Genomic DNA, 17,243 nt, shown 5'->3' with positions numbered 1-17,243 from the left:
GCACAACGAAAATTGCATGTTTAGGTGTTATTAAAGTTTCGTCAATGAGTTCTAAATCACACCCCAAATAAAACTGAAAATACCAGATCAGAGGTCCTCAACCATTTTCCTTTTTTTCCCAGACACTATTTATGCTCACAATCTATATGAAAAAGCACACATACCATTCTGAGGTATGTTCAAACTGAAATCATTACGAAATGCTGATTATATTACGGTATAGTACAAAATCGATCATTTTATGGGGCTCGCGAGCAATAGGTTGATGATGGCAGAATTGGAAGTTAGTTGCGCGGCATTTCACAAAAAAACTGCCTAACATGCTGGCATTTCATTTGTTCGCTTCACGGCCATGCACATCTCCGAATATATTACAATTAATCGACTATATATGAGGGGATAGGGTTATATAATATCTTTTCTTTTTTTTTGAATATAAGCTCGAATACATATGTATGAAATTCGGTTCAACTCCTCAACGAAACACTCACCCTCGTTATATAGTCTGTTTTCCCCTTATAAAGGGATATCACGGTGTTGGTTTTCCCACCACCTGTCTCTGTGGAAATCGTCTCTCCATATTTTGCGGACACATTTCTGGATCGAAATGGTTCTTCATTGATGATGATAAGGTTCTTTTCACACGCACACAATCGTATATATATATACTGTATATATAATTGTAAGTGTTTGAAAAATGTATGTTTGTGAGGGACATGCTCACAATTCTTCTTTGTCATCCCTGAAGAGATACGTAGTCCAGTAGGCGAGGTTGAACACGGCGAACATGACTGGGAAGAATATTCGAGACGTCACGTCGATTCGTTTCGACTTTGTCGGGAATTTGTTGATCCAGGCCTGCCACAGGCCCGTCCTCTTCTTCTTTGGCTTCATGTGGACTTCGCATTGGCGAAACTTTTCGGCATTCCTAAGGCTGGCTGCTTGTACGAGTGGCTTCTGGAACAAAAATAACAACGCATTAAAAGGCATCAATCATGATAACGAGTGAGTTTTCAGAATTGAATCAAACATTATAAGTTAGTCATGGTCAGAGACGTCGGAAGTATTTCGGACCTGTGGATGCTCGTCTTGAGTATTACGTATAGGAAATTTTGATTTCTGAATCAATTCTGTGGGTGCTTGGATCCTTATCACAAATTACCGCGGATGCTCGAGTACTTACAGCACTCCTAGGTCCGGGCCACCGTAAAATGACAGTGGTGTTACAAAATTGACTGTGAAAATTTACGACGGGAAGTTCTTTGACACCTCAGATGATTATTACCAACGGGATGATTCAGACTCGTACCCGGGAAATTCAGCGACATCAGTGAGACATGAGTTAATGAACGAGTGAATGAATGATCGAATGAGCAGCAAGTGGACGAGTGAGTCCTTCACCGAGTCACTCCCTCTGTCACTCACTAGCTCACCAGGTAACTCACTTCATAGGTCCCTCACAGTCGCTCTCACCAACACTAACCCACTATGTCACTCACTCAACAACAACTGTATAATTTACTGACTCACTCGGTCATTCCTCGCTCACTTAATGGCTCACTGACTCGCGCCAAATTATTGTCGGTGAATTTCCGTCGATGAGCTGTTGGTCGGTCAATTGTTGTCGGTGAATTTTCTGTAAACAATTCAGACTGGAAGTGCGTAGGGATTTTGTACCACCCTCAACATCAAAATTGGTAGAGCAGTCATATTCGTTTGACGAAGTCACCATAGGCATTCAGACTCGCAGGAAGTTTGATGCGGCTGGTACCGCCCGTTATACAAATGCAAGACCACAACAGGCAAAATGCCAACGAAGTGGCTGAGAAGAAGATACCCATAAGAAACACGGATGTCTATTTCTAGAAAAAAATACAGCAAATAATTAAAAATGCAATTAAAAAAAGTAATGCATTCTCATCATACTCTCGCTAAATACTTAATTACAGTATAATGTGTGTGTGTGTATATACGATGTGCGAAGAAATAGTGAACCGGTCGAGTCATACCATGGCATACGATGTTCCGTCTTCAAGGCGATCGGCCTCCAGAATCGACGCAGATTGTTCGAAGTCTGGTACGTGAGGATAGTTCCTCGGGACGCGATTGGTTTCGTCGTTCCTGGAAGCGTAATTGACGAGGGCGAACTCGAGCAGAGCTCCGAACACGAACGTAAGGCACACTCCCGTCCACACGTCAATAGCCTAAACAGACAAACACAAGCTCAAACATTTCATGCTTTGACAAAAAAAAAGAGGAAAAGTCAAATCACACTTTTTTGACATCATAGAGTCATAGTCGAGAAAATTTCAAAATTATCCTTCAAGTTCCCACGTTGCAAAACTAAGGAGTTATGAACCGAATTGAAATGCGTAGGACATTGAACATTCTCAAATGTGGCTTTAACCGAAATTGTTCTCTTTCTAAATGTGACTCTTACCTTTCCTTTTTACACAGTACAGCTGATTTCAGAACGGTATTTAAACCCACCAACCACTTTCTTCCAACAAGCTCCCAAACCAAGGAGTGATCCCACCTAATTGGCCATCAAGCATGAAGCTTGCCAGACGCTTTATTTTTCTATGGCTCAAACATGAAATGGTAAAATGTCATGGATATTTCTCTTCAGGTTTTCTGGACTTAGCCTATTATGTGCAATGATTTTTAGAGATTTCCTCCTATCTCTATTCAAAGTCTAAATAGTTACGTTTCATCCTTTCCGACACATGCTCTAGCCCAATGCCGTCTTAACGCATGGGCTCCTACCCAGCCACGGCCCGGGGGCCTCGAAAGAAGAGGGGTCTTATAAAAATGAGATCTAATTGAAATTCTCTAGAATTTACTAGGTAGAGCCTCAGAAAAACCAATTGGCCCAGGGGTCCACGATGCTCTTAAGACGGCCCTGACCTAGCCGAAATACTTTCCCCGATTCATGCTCTAGTCAAAACAGTGCCGTTTCATCCCTTCATCATTCATGGAGTCAATCAAGTCAAAATTGTGCCGTTTCATTCTTCACAGATTCATATTCTATTCCCGAACTGTAGGTTGCGACTCTTTAGGAAGGAGGGGGGGGGGCATATTTCGTCGAGAAAAATACGTGTAATTGGGATTCGTGACACAGGCAAAGTCGGTTAATCACTTTATGATAAAGAATGTAATATTGTGTACGAACGCCAATGGAATAAATTGAAAAGATCTCTCTGTTTTCTTTCCTCTCTCCTCATCACTGTGAAACTTTGTTGCAACCCTACGAAAAAAAAAATTGTAGTTCTTTTTACTACTCTCGTCCTGATCATCCGGGTTCAAACTTCGTTGACGGCACAGTGGTGGTCGGCTCATGTTGATTTTCTGCGGTTTTCAAGCTTCAAGACACGAATGTGTATGTGAACCGGTCTCCCATTTAAAGAAGTCTCGGCGGGCCTACAACACGATACTTACATTAAACGATAATTCAAGCATTCCCATCTTTCCTTCAGAAAATAGAAGCCAGATGGCACATGAACAAGAAACAAGAGCAACTCAACAACATAAATGCGTTAAATCCACACATACACTCACAACACACATTCCGGCATGTGACGATTCGTTACAAATTCGGCAGAGGAATGTGTACGAGGTGCATGTATGGTTAAGTAGTAGTAGTATAGTTCTTTGTACTTCCATGATGTATCCTTCTACTGTATACATGTGAAAGCGAAAGGGAACAGGTCGGTGAGGGTGAAAAAAGAAATCTACATCGGACATACTCTATATACATCTGTACGTATTACAGATAAGAGAGGGAGAGAGATATAACAGTATAAAATACATAAGTCTGTCTCTCTCTCTCCTTTTTCTAACACGTGGCTAGGTTAGGACAAGGTTACCATATTTATCACCGATTCGTCAGAGTTCATTCAAATTTTTTGCCTAAAGCATCAATGGGGGAAGCTGTTAATAGCCAGTTGTAAAAAATGATGCCAAACGTCGAACAAAGTTGCCAATTACTGCTACAATCACTAAAAAATTGACACTGGTGGGAAATGAAGCACTACTGCAAATTGCAGTGGATTCAAGTGAAATCACGAAAAAAATAAAAACATGATAAATATATGGGATGGATACTCATATGGAAAGATGCAATTACGGGATGATGAAAATACGGGAAGAAGCAACGGGACATTTGTATGAAAAGAGCCGAGATGGCAAAATTGATGGGAAAATACGGGAACGTCTCGGGAAATTTGGGTCATATGGTCACCCTTTGGCCAAATGAGAAAAATGTATATATGTTTCTGAATTTTAAGCACATTCCAAACATGAAATATGGACAAGCAGTTTTTTTTGCTTGAAAAACTTCTCGACCTTGCACTGGTTCGAAATGAATTCTCGAAACATTTCAAGGATAAATATGTCATGCGAATGCAAATGGCAGTACAGTGCACGCAAGAAGGTGTTATTCCGATTCCCTCATAAAATGATCTATGGCAGATTTTTGTTGGACTTCCTTTGGCATTTGAGTACCCGCCTTATATTCAAAGAACAATACAGAGACACATCTTCGTCAAATGACCCCTAGCCTCAGTTGAATAGCAACTTTTTATTGAATGATATATATTTTCCCCCCGTAAATAAAAGGTCATATTTAAGGAAATACACGGTATATTGAAAAATTGCAGAGAACAATAGAAGACGAATCGAAGAATAATGTCGTATTTAAAAAAAGAAAGAAATCATTCTTTTTTGATACCGGAAATTCCGGTCACGTGATCGACCCTCGACAAGATGATGATTCATTTCTTTGAATTCAACGGACAAAAGATTTCCTTGGTTATTATCGATTGGATTGAGAGCTCGGGCCACCACTTGAGCTGTGTGAGGTAACCCCCCACCCACCCCCTTTCTTTCTTTTTTTTTGAAGTTCAATTCATGATGGATTCGATTGCATGGGGGGGGGGGGCCGTAAAAAAATAATAATTTTTTTATCTGATAATACAGGGTGATTATAAAAAAACTATCCCGACATATGGGCCCCTAACTATCATACCATTCACAGAAACTGAATGAAATTTTGGCATAAGGTATTTTGATGTATGCGCTCAAGAATGATATGGAAAACAACAGTGTCACTCTAACAGTTACGGTTACAGTGAGAAAATTTCGAAAATATCAAATGGCAACACCAAGTTTTTTGTATTGGAATGTGATCTTCATTGTGTGAAACCCTAAATAGCGTTCGAACGGCAAATGTAGCATGAAAATCACCGGCGGTAGATAGACTAAAAGTGAGGACAAGAAATAAGGACAGAGAAGCAGCATAAAATGAAGCATTTTATTGTGTTTTCCACATGACCTTGTGGAGGACTAATCAGGCTGGGAAACGGTGTGACGAATGAAACGAACATTAATGCTCTGGTGCACAGCAAAGTACTTTTTCCTTGCCTAGCTCCGGGGATTTTCGTGCTACAGGTGCCATTCCAACGCTATTTAGTGTTTTTCAGTATGGAGATCGCATTCCAATACAAAAAACTTGGTGTTGCCATTTGATATTTTCGAAATTTTTGTCACTGTAACCGTAACTGTTAGAGTGACACTGTTGTTTTCCATATTCTTGAGCGCATACATCAAAATACCTTATGCCAAAATCTCATTCAGTTTCTGTGAATGGTAGGATAGTTAGGGGCCCATATGTTGGGATAGTTTTTTTATAATCACCCCGTACATCTTGACCTTTATTGGCCAACGGCCTCCTTTTGACAATACTTTCTTCTCGTGGGCCCCCTTGTCTTATTCAAGACTCCCCACCCATCGTCAAAGAGACTTATTTTGTAGGTGCATTGGATCATCCTGTATTTTTTTTTTTTACGGGACAGACAGACATGACCGCTACATGACTACGGGACAGAAAAATTCCTCCCATACCATTTGGCTGTTAGGAGGGACGGTCACCTCCCCCCCCCATCACCTACCCTCTGGATCCACGCTTGTTGAGCAAGATCTCTAGGATGGGATCAACATCGGAGGACCGGATCCAACTCGCTTCTCATCTCAGAGTAATATTGTGTGTTGAGACGAATTCCGGACCCCCTCTATAGTGAATTCGAAGCGTGAAAAAATGTGGAAAAGAAAGAAAAAATGTGAGAATATTCCAGGTCACCAAGTCTGGAACCCTGTCAGCTTCACTCTTGACTGGGGGGGGGGGCATAATTGAGACAGCCCCGGACAGAACCAGAACAAGCGGGAAGCTTTCGTAGGGGTTCTGGAAACCGACGTTATTACTAAAATTGTTGTTCCTTTTAAATTTACTAAACAAACCAATTAGGGGGTTAGAAAGGGTCTCGCTCATGCATGGGGGGGGGGGGGGCACGGGAAAAAATATTCCCAATGTGGGCTATGAGTGGAAAGAGGATGCGAAACACTGCTTTATACCACGCTTTAGTGGGATAGTATGATTCCACGCCCCTCCCCCTCCGAGGTGTACTTGTAATCTTGCATAATAAATTTGGTTACTTGGGAGGGAGGGGGGGGGGGAAGGAGTTTCAAAGGGTAGTGATTGTGTGTGCATCATTGCAGATAAAAAGTTGAACATACTTTCCACTATAACCAGTGTGATGCCAATTTAGGAAATTTAGTTTTAAAACGGACAAATATATCATAAATCGCGTTCTGCTTTCGAATATATAAGTTAAAGCTGTTCATATCTATATTTGTCCAGGTGTTTAGAAATCGCCACCAATTGCCTCCAATTGCCTCCTACAACGCCTCCATTGAACAGGGTTACCAGATTCGAAAACTGAGAAAGGAGGACGCCTTCGCACGCCACTTTTCCCAATTTTTGCAAAAGATGGCGCCATTAATCTGACCGATGCCGCTATTGTTACAAGATACGGAAACAGAAAACAGGATGCCTGCGCGCACCCTCGATAACGTCGTTTCCGCAACAGATGGCGTCACTTTTCGTCCAAAAAAGAAACCCAACACCTAATACAGTCGGATGCCGTTTTAAAGAATACTCCCGATATAGCGAAAATCTCGTTTTAACGAACACGTTTCTAATCCACCAGATAAGTTTACATAGGAATAATACAAAAAAATGGAATTCCTTTATAACGAAATCTCGTTATATGATATCTCCGGTGTATTGGAGTTCGTTATAACGGGATTCGACTGTATAATTTTTTCCAACCAAAACAGAACCGCCACATATGTTACGTAAACTAGATAAATCCGGTTATCATGCACAATCACTGGCTATTATGCATAGTTACGAACCATTTTTGTAAGTTTAATAAATTTTGTTTTTCACATCTACCGGTGATTATGCGTAATCCCCGGCTCTTATTGGTAAATATGATAAACCGTTAAGAAATTATTCAAATTTACTGGAAATGGAATTCCAGTAAATTTAAGCCTATAGTAAAATACTAGGCTGAAAGTTTGCTAAAATATCAGCCTAAGATGATGGATTCGACCAGTGATATATTGCTTATGTTTAAAAATGTCATAAATGTGAAGAAAATATGAAATTTTATGCATTTGTATGCATTAATACTGAAACAGGTCAAAAATGCATATGCACTTTTATGCATTTGCGTATAATCCGGGCTCTAGCTATGAAAAAAGTTATTCGAACTCACCGGGTAAGTTGTCAACAGAAAGAGGAACAAATATACTAATGATATAGTAGATGTTTGTGAAGTACACAGAACTGTCATAATAATCTGCAAAATGTAATACTTCATTCGCCCCTAGTTGTAAGACGTAGTTGTCGAGCTTGTTTACTGTTACTCCATTGGTTAATTTTTTTCCTTCAGAATTTCAAACCAGGCGGAAAGGATGGTGACGGCCAAAAAAGCTATACAATATGGTCTTGGACTCTTCTCTCGACATTTTCAAACGTCTTTTCAAAACGTCTCTCGACATTTTCAAACACATGTCCAGCACAGACATTGTGAGTTGGAGCAAAAAAGAAAAATAACGATCCGTCTCCCCTTGCTTTTAATGAATTGTTCCCTCCGTCTGGTCAGTTTCATTACTTCACCTGGAGCAAGGAGGCGTTTTTTTTTTCAAATCTTTTGGGATTGTTTGCTTTTTTTTTTTTTTTTGCCAGAGGAATCGGCATTTTGTGTTTCCTTTTTATCCTATTATGTTTATTTCTAAATGTAATAGGTAACCCCCCCCCCCTTCCCCTTTTCAGTGCACGGCATCTGCTGTTGGTAATGTTGGTTGAACAATGGCATTCCCGAAATGTATGTTGTGGTTTTGTTCTTCCAGAGCTGTTTTTCCCCCGACTCTGTCTTTTTTCATGTTGTCTTGGGGGAAAGCTGGGCCATGGTTAGAATAGCATCTGCCCTGCTTGGAAGCAACTTTTGGATTTGTCTGGGGAATTTCGAGGGAGCTTTTCAAAGCGTGTAAAAATGTGTGGGGGAAAAAACACACACATACACGCAAAAAAATAATAATTCCCCTAAAAAAAAAGAAACAGAGAATGATTCCGGAAACCTGGAAAGGACGACAAAAGGGTGAATTTTCTGAAACGTAGGAGGACGCTTGAAATGACATCAGAAATGAGGACGACTGGTAACCCTATCTATGGAAAAAAAAGTGAGAAGAAATCGGCTGTTGGTGCTGCCATCTAGCGACCGTCGTTTACACTTGAAGTAGTTTGTTATGACATCTTCTCTCAACTTCTCACACTTCATCGCATTGATCACTTCTCTCTTTTAATATGTATATAGAATTTCACCTATTCGGAAAATTGCTTCAGTCACAAACTACTTTGGCCAAGCCACACTACTGACCAGGGCCCACACTACTGGTCCGTGCCATTCCCGTATTAAAAGATATAGCCCCAAGAGAAAGACAGGTATTCTCTGTGTGTGTGTGCCATTCTCTCCCAGAATTATTAGCATCATTTACTTCTAATTAAGCCAAACCTATGGGATCCTATACTATGGCCCTAGCATTTCCTCTTAAAAGGGGGGGGGGAATAGGGTGATACCACTCATTTCGGATACAGTAGAGATTTTTAAAATGGTTTGTGAACAGGGCCGTAACTTGCCTTCTCGGGGGCCATCCGGGCAGACCTTTTTTTGGGACCCACCACCTGAAAGGGTTATTAATATGCAAAATAAGTGTAAATTTTTGCACAATTAGAATTTGATAAATTAGGTCGATCCCAATGCGTGTGCAGTCTAGGGCTTCCCTTTGTAGGGGGTTGTGGGGGGAGGGTTGCTTGGGCAATATCAAAGATAGAGATAATTGATTTGTTCGTTTCGCCTCAAGAGTATTCAATTCAAAAAATTTAAAGGTGTTGCTGTATTATCAGTATTACTAAGAATCATAGTCTCGACATAGCATAGGCGGACAGGACCCCAGCCTAACCGGATGGTGGGGGGGGGGGGTCTTGATGAATATTACAATGTCTATCTCACTTATACACTCCCTCATTTATACCTTTATGTTTCTCTCAGTTATAAGACGATTTTATGCACTCGCGGTTAAAAATACGCTGATCTCTCTCTTATGCGCCAGTGCAAGGGAAGAAGAAAAACACCGTATAAGTGAGGAAGGAGCATATAAGTGAATGACATTATTATGGTATATCTTTGACTAGGAGTACAGAAATTCGTCTTGTAACTGAGAGAAACGTTATGGGAGGGAGTGAGAGAGTGAGAAGGTGTATAAGTAAGTGATCACTGTGTTGGTAAATAATGCTATTCACTTACACAGGGTCGTAACTAGAGGGAGGGGGCAACTGTCCCAGTGCCGTCTTAAGGAATGGGCCCACCCTGGCACGGCCCGAGAGCCTCACAAAAATGAGATAAGGTTGGCATTTCCAAAAATTCGCCTGGAAGGCCCTGAGAAGAATCACTTGGCCCAGGGACCCCACGATGCTCTTAAGATAGCCCCGAACTGCCCCGGGCAGCAGTTTTAGGTAGGAACAAAGAATGGCATTACAAAATTATCGAATTTTAAAGTTGTTGGGGTGGCAAAATAATGTTTGCTCCGGGCGACGAGAAATCCTAGTTACGAATGAATTTATTGGACGTTTTTATTTTGGAGAATCTTTCGCGAACCCCCTAGTTCAGTGATGTGACTACCTGCGTGGTCGCGACCCACACTTTGGGAACCAGTGGTCTATACCATATCTGCTCAATCGGTGAAACGCGGGAAAATTGTGGCCCTCGTGGTCATCTGATGTGGCCCGCGACGACCTTAAACCAAATTTTGTAAAAATGAAATAAGCGACACATTTTTGCAGATCTTCTGAGTGATCTACCGCACAGTTCCATAGCACTTAAACGTTCCATGGCGTATTTACAGATCACTTAAGTGACCCACGGCACATTTTCAGATCACTGCATCAGCGAAACATCTACATATCACTCAAGTCTTTTGAAGTAGTCTTTCAAATCAATGAAGAGTAGCCCGCACTTGAGGTCTAATTGAAAGCCTTGATTTAGCTTAACACGAATGTCTTCAAATTGCAGAAGGTAATACATTTTTGCTATTCAATATTAGTTTGTAGACATTTAATTTCGGTAATGCCAACAACAATAAAGCTCTTGGACACCTTTACTGCATACTTAATGAGTAATAATCAGATTTGTCTTTGAAAAGCTATCCGTAGGCAAGGCCGAAACTAAATGCCTGGTCAGCCTGGGGGGGGGGGGAGCATGACCCCTACATCCGGGAGTAGGGCCCTTAGGCTCGGGTCTTTCGCGGGCTCCCTGGTCAGATTTATCACGGGCCCTTATATTGTTCATGTATAGCCTGAAAAAGAAAAAAAATTATGAAAATTGTCCCGGGCCCCAGGGCTAGAGCCCTGTCAGCCCCTGTCTTTTGGCGGCCATGGGGGGGAGCACGCATTCTGATGCCCCCTTGTAATGTTGAATGTGAGATTAAAAGGTGAAATTTGAGCCCCCATGTGGTCCGGCGCTTGGGGCACCAGACCCACCTTCTCTCCCCTAGTTGCTGGGGGTCCCCTGGTAGTGATATATAAGTCAAGAAACCGGGACTGCTAGCTGATTTGAACGACATATGTCGGAGGGCTCTGCGAGTCAAGTTTGAATCGTGACCCGTAGCTCAAGAACCTTTGGCTGTAAGAAAATTTCTACGACCCATATGGAAGCCCCGCGACTACCCGAAGATTGAGAAACCCTAGCGTAGATATGTTGTAGGCCCATCTCAGTTTTTCCCGTGTTTAGAAATCAAACAATGAAGTTTCATTGTTGAAGTTTTTGGAACGAATTTCTTAAACAATGTAAAAATTCCATTGTTTTGATTGGAAACCTGATGTTTTCATATTGCTTCATTCTTATCCATCGCCTCTGAGGAGCGCTCCACGGCTTTTGCCCGTCCTATCTTCGGAGACGGCGAGTTTGGATGACCGATGCCCCCAGTTTGCCCCCGTGTGCAGCTGGTCGGTCGCCATTTCCCTCGCGCGCGAGATGGTCGACTGTCAAGGAAGCCGGGGCAGAGGAAGCGGCCCATGTCGAAAGGCTTCTTTCCATCGTTGGGCCGAGCCATACGATCTTAACCGGATCCGGGGCTCGGCCGAAACGTGGTGTACGGGCGAGGCCTCTACCAGGGCACCCAACCAACTTACGGTTGCTGCTCTGGGGCCCGTCGAGAGAAGATCTTCGATGGGTTGCGCAGGATGAAGACGGAAATATGCCTACGTGGGAACCCGCCGTACACAAAGGGGTAACGCGCCTGGCACCATACCTCTTGGGTGGTGTGGAAAATGGTGCATTTTCTTTCTATTCTCGCGGCTTGGTGAGTATTCTTTGCATTCAACCAATCCGACGTTAACTAGATATCATGAAATATTGGCCTCGGTTTGCTTCGGTTCGTTACAATTAAAGAGTTGACGCGAATCAACCTAAAGAAGCCATTCGATTCACTGAGGACAAGGTAGAACAGTGGTTCTCAATCTGGGGTCATATGGCACCCCTTGTGGTCCTGGGATAGTGTAAAGGGGCCACGAGGGAAAAATCAAGCGAAAGCGTACCCTCAACAGGCGTTATGGGCTCATGCGTTAAGACGATACTTGGTCCCCATATCAACCTTATTTATAAAATTTTTATTTATTATGAATTAAGTTATTATTTATTATTATTATGACTAAACTCAATTTTCAATTGAAAAAAGTCTCACTCCTAAAAATGAACAGGGTGGCACATTTTTACAGATCACTCAAGTGACCCGTGGGAAATTCTGTAGAGCACTTAAGTGACTTATGACACATTTATAGAGCAACTATGTGTGGCCCGTGTTACAATTCTCACAAGTGGCCCCACCGACAGGTCACTTGAGTTATCCTTGGCACATTTACAAATCTTTCAAGTGACGCGCGACATCAATCAAGTGACGCGTGGCCTAGTTCTAGATCACTAACCACGGCACATTTCTGGATCACTCAAGTGGCCCACAGCGCGTTTCCCTTAAGTTGTCGCGGCACAATTCCAGAGCACTTAAGCGGAACGCGACACATTTTCAGATTACTTAAGTCATATTTCCTCAAACAATACTCCCTAGGCCAAATGTGGATCTCGGATGCCCTTTCTACCAGGAAGTGCCCCCCCCCCCGATAGATAGTAAACAATAATAAAACGAAGTTATTATTCGTACCTTGGTGTAAGATACAGGTGGCAACGATGCGTTGATGCCAGATATCTGCGTGGCCATAGTGAGGAGCGTCGTGACACCCAGTGACACCCTGGCAGGTATGGCGTTGGGATCCAGCCAGAACGACACCCATGACACAATGACGAGCATGCAGCACGGTATGTAGATCTGTATCAGGTAATAGCTGAACTCCCTCTTGAAACGGAGGTCCACTTTCAGGCAGCTGTACTCTCCTGTGTGGCGTGAGATGTCAAAGCGTTAGTATTTTCTCTCTAGTACATAGACAGGGTGATTCAGGACACAGATGAAGCTTTAGAGGCGAATGATTAAACACATTTAAACAAGCAATTTTCGTCATGCAATGATGGGCATAAGCGGTGAACCAATAGACGGCGCTGTCATTGAACGCGTAAAAAATTGGTTTTGGCACTTTTTGTAGATTTCAAAAGGGACAGAGAAAGGCAGATATGAATTTTATGTGTGGTGTGGCGAACGGGAATGTTCAGAAGCTTGAAGACTGTACAGGTAGAATTTTGCGACAAGACGCTTACCTTTCGACAAGATCGAAAAACCTTTAAGGGATCGCACCGGTGTCTGGTGTGCGAGGAACGGGCTCCTTAGCGGCCTGCAAGATATAGGAGCCCATATGGCACAGGCATCGGTGTTATCTCTCAAAGTGATTTCGTTCTTGCACGCGTCTTGTCGGAAAACACTCCCGGTACAAGATTCCGGCTTCCAGAGCATTACCGTCCGCAACATGTACGCGTTTTATCGATTCGTCAAATTAGCCATCTCTTCTGCAATCTACGATATAAATGACAATAAGTATCAAAACCAGCGTTTCATGGGTTCAATGACAGAACCGTCTAGTTCATGGTTAGCTTTACGACCATGCAGTATCTAGACCAAGGTGACGCCGTCTTCTCATTGTTCAATGGTCAGCTGTAGCGTCGCTGACCAAACTAGGGAATAACTCCTGTGTACAAGCCGCACGAGCAAAATGACCCAGAAAACTCACAGATTTGTGCCCACCATAAGTAATATGGTAGAAAAAGGGCAATTTTTATAGCCATTAAATTTTTACCACTTCCTCATAAACTTCATGTAACTGATACATATCTATTGTTTTTCTGGTTCCCAGCTAGTAGATACAATGCATCAAAAACTACCGTTTCTTTTGCAAATTAGTCCATTCAATTGCACCCATAGTTTGAAATTTTACAGATGAAAATTTTTTTATGCATTTTTCTGCAATTATTTTTATCCCTAACTGATTATGCAGCAACCAGTGGGGCCGCACGGGCTGAATAAACGCCCAAGGAATCACGACTTCGAGAGGAGTTTTATTATTTGGACAGACAGCGTATAAAAAGCCAGTTGTAGCATTTGTGTACCATGTAGATAACATTTGTGTAGTGATTGACTATCATAAGTAAACCCATGCTGGTACCAAGATAAAATGGACTAACTTCACATGGACCAGGCAGACTGCCTGTAGATGTAAAAGGATGCGCAAGCGCACCATTACCCGATGCTTTTGTATGTCCATACGATTACACGGAACTAGATCTGCGATACTGTATTACTTGAGTTATCTTCTTGGAACAGAATATCGGTATTTTGGTTTGAGGATCTGCTAGTATGCTTCAATGTGGAATGCTGCCAACCTGCCATGTCGAAATTTAGAGATGAATGCTTCTCTGTATTTTGCACAAATAATCATCGTGTTTGGGTGTGGAAATCTTTTGTTCAACGGCATAATTTGAACCCGATCATCCAATATGACATATTTTCGCTCTTTGGAACTGTCAGGGTCTGCGCAGACTATATATAGTCGGTTGTAATTTCAAGGTATCACTGTGAGTTGGCATCCACTTCGAAAAAAATTCGCCACTGCGAGTGAGCAAGCAGCACACCAAACACGTTTTCAGCTACAAATACAGAGGCCACAAAAAAGCAACATGCCCAACGACGATAAAAATGCCACACTAATAAGAGAAATTAGTGTGTACGAAAACGCAAAGTGAGACGAGAACGTAGCTAATTGCTAACGTCACTAGAAATAATGAATGTAAATAGTCTGTTAATCAGATCTGCTGTCGAAAATGATGGCTTAAATAAAGATAAGAAAATCAATTTGATATGCACTAATTTTACCTAGTCGCGGGCCACACAAAATCACATCACGGGCCAGCTGTTGGCCACGCCTGGTATATAGCGCATGAAAAAAAAATGTTTATTTACATGTGTTCAAAAGGACTACCTTCTTACCCGTATTTGTTTTGCTCGTACAATAATCCGTCAAGAAAGACTCCAAAGTAAATCTAGGCAAGTGCAGAGATTTCGTCAGTTGTACGGGGTCCCCTTCTTTCCAGTAGAAGATCAGGTCCTCCGTCGTGTAACCATCTAAGACAAGAGGAAAAAATATACTCATTGTGAAATAGCTTAATATTCACGAACAATTCAAGAATTCTGCAAAATACGGGTCCAGTAGATTCTCAACCGTAAAAAATTAAAGAGGTAATAATGTTGCGTAAAGACAAACGGTTTTTCCAATGCTATGCGAAATCGCAACTCCTTATTTGGTTGGTCGTCTACTGGCAGCGACTTGAAGCGATAAACAGGTCGCGCAGTTGTCTGTATTTGCAAGACGGGATCTCAGGCCTCTTGTCGTATCTGCGCAAGCGCATTACGGTTGTTTACTTTTTTCGCTCAACTTGCTCCGTTTTTTCCCCTCCTTTTTTCTCAGTTTCTCTCTCCTTTTTCACGTGAACATGGAAGCTTAAATTTGATAATTGCCGTTCATGGGTTGTGATGGTAAGTAGTAATCGATGTTAGTAAAATGTTACAAGGGGGTTGTATAGTTATCGAAATAAAAAAGAATTACTAACTTTTTATACAGACACCCTGTCCTCAAAAACCCAATTAGAGAATTGTAGCCCTGTCTCTCCTGATCCCATAAAAAAACAACTCCACGAATCTAAGCGCAATATTCAGTAGAGACATTCGAATTCGAAGATCGGAAGAAAGTTGTGAAAAAACATAACAGCATTAAATGCGGGGAAACCGTTTTACCTGCATTTAGCGCTGTCCCCCCCCCCCAACTTTCCTGCCGTTTTTTGAATTCGAATATCTCAGTGCATAATGCACTTAGAAACGTGTAATATTTTTTGTTTGTAACAAGTTAGTGAGGATCAACAGTCTCCATCAACTCTCTAATTGTGTTTTTAAAGGCAGTGTCCGTATAAAAAGTTAATTTTTATTTTTATTTTAATAACAATGCAACCTCCTTGAAATTGAAATATGGATGACATATCCGAGTACAAACACCGTAATTTGAAAACTCTTTCTAATCGGAAGTATGTCTCTGGGATCAACGGTTCACCAGTAAAATTCCATACCCTTTGTTTGCTATGCAGCCTGTATGTTATATCTTTGATTTAAAAAAAGAAAATTAGGCTTCGTATTAAGCTTGAAGTAAAAAAACGGGGAAAAAAATTCGGTACAAGGGAATGGCCCAGAAAATTACGGATCATATGGTCACCAGAAATATACTCATTAGTGGCTGTCGAGCGGTAACAATATTGAATATTTGTCCCGTGTGCTGAAAAGGTTCTGTTTTTAACGGTAATCTGTGTGTGCGGGGGAAAATATTTTATTCCTTTCATTCCCAGGATTACCTTAGGGCAGGCTTCGGCAACCCATGACCCGCGAGAGTGACCCATTTCATAATTTCAAGTGATCCACTTGAGTTCCGAAAATAAAGTATAATTTTATTAGGGTATATAAAGTATTTATATACCCCCGAAAACGTTTTCTTAATGCACACATTTTGGTTGATTTTGAGCCGCAGCCAAAAAGGGTTGCCGACCCCTACCTTAGGATCTTTTCCTTTCTCCCTCTTTTGGAGCTAATTCCATGAGCGGAAAATAAAAGTCATTTGCGACCCTGTGTTCCGTTGGAAAACCATCACCTCCCCCCCATCTTAATTTGGAGGTAGAGTTCTAGGACTCCCTGTATAAAGATGATATATACTTACAGCTAACCATCGTTATAGAGCACGTTTGCTTGTCTAAAGGGTAATATTTTAGGTCCATCGGGCAAGACAGCACCAGAGAGATCCTGTGAAATAAAATGGAAATACTGATAACAGAACCCATACTGAATGCAATGAATACAATGAATATAAATACTGACAATTTGAAACGTGGAGAAAAAATTCCAATATTCCTTAGAACAGTTGTTCTTAACCTATGGGTCGGACATAATTCGCAGGGGCTTCCGAAATGAGCGGTTCAAATCTACTAACAGCCGGGTTGTTGAGTTATGGCCCATACTTCATTCGTAGGGGCTTCCTAGATGGGTTCTTCAAATCCACTAACAGCCAGCGACTAGTCCGGTGGCACCATCATGTTTGGCCCTGAGAAAAGATAACAGTGGTCACAAGAGCACGGCCCATTTCCTGTCTACAAAAAACGGTTTCAACAGAGGTTCCACAGCTCAACTCACTGTGCCTATAATTGTGGAGCTTCTGGATCCCTCTGGCACTATGCAGCGCTATGTCCAATAGACGGCCCAGCTCTACTTTGGTAAGATGCCAGAGTACCATACCTTAACCCAGAAGATAAAGA

General features: G+C 41.8%; 1 protein-coding gene across 2 annotated transcripts in view; it reads right to left on the bottom strand.

Annotated features, from left to right (window-relative positions):
• Positions 1-431: 431 nt before the first annotated feature.
• LOC149081100 (glutamate-gated chloride channel-like) overlaps positions 432-17,243 on the bottom strand; it is a 166,797-nt gene continuing 149,985 nt past the window's right edge. Inside the window, exons 6-10 of one of the 2 annotated variants that reach the window (XM_089237882.1) lie at positions 16,652-16,734; positions 14,884-15,018; positions 12,616-12,845; positions 2,010-2,204; positions 432-954 (exon numbers count right to left, since the gene is read on the bottom strand). In XM_089237882.1, coding sequence (XP_089094008.1) covers positions 721-954; positions 2,010-2,204; positions 12,616-12,845; positions 14,884-15,018; positions 16,652-16,734 — 877 coding nt within the window. In that variant the 3' untranslated portion in view covers positions 432-720. Of the gene's footprint in view, positions 958-2,009; positions 2,205-12,615; positions 12,846-14,883; positions 15,019-16,651; positions 16,735-17,243 lie in introns of both variants that reach the window. The other variant, XM_089237881.1, reaches the window with a different exon arrangement.

Source organism: Pholcus phalangioides, unplaced genomic scaffold (assembly GCF_987345545.1).
Source record: "Pholcus phalangioides strain wild (caught in Gottingen) unplaced genomic scaffold, Ppha-v1.0 ptg000010l_1, whole genome shotgun sequence".
NCBI lineage: Eukaryota > Metazoa > Arthropoda > Arachnida > Araneae > Pholcidae > Pholcus > Pholcus phalangioides.
This window is presented reverse-complemented; position numbering and strand designations above follow the sequence as displayed.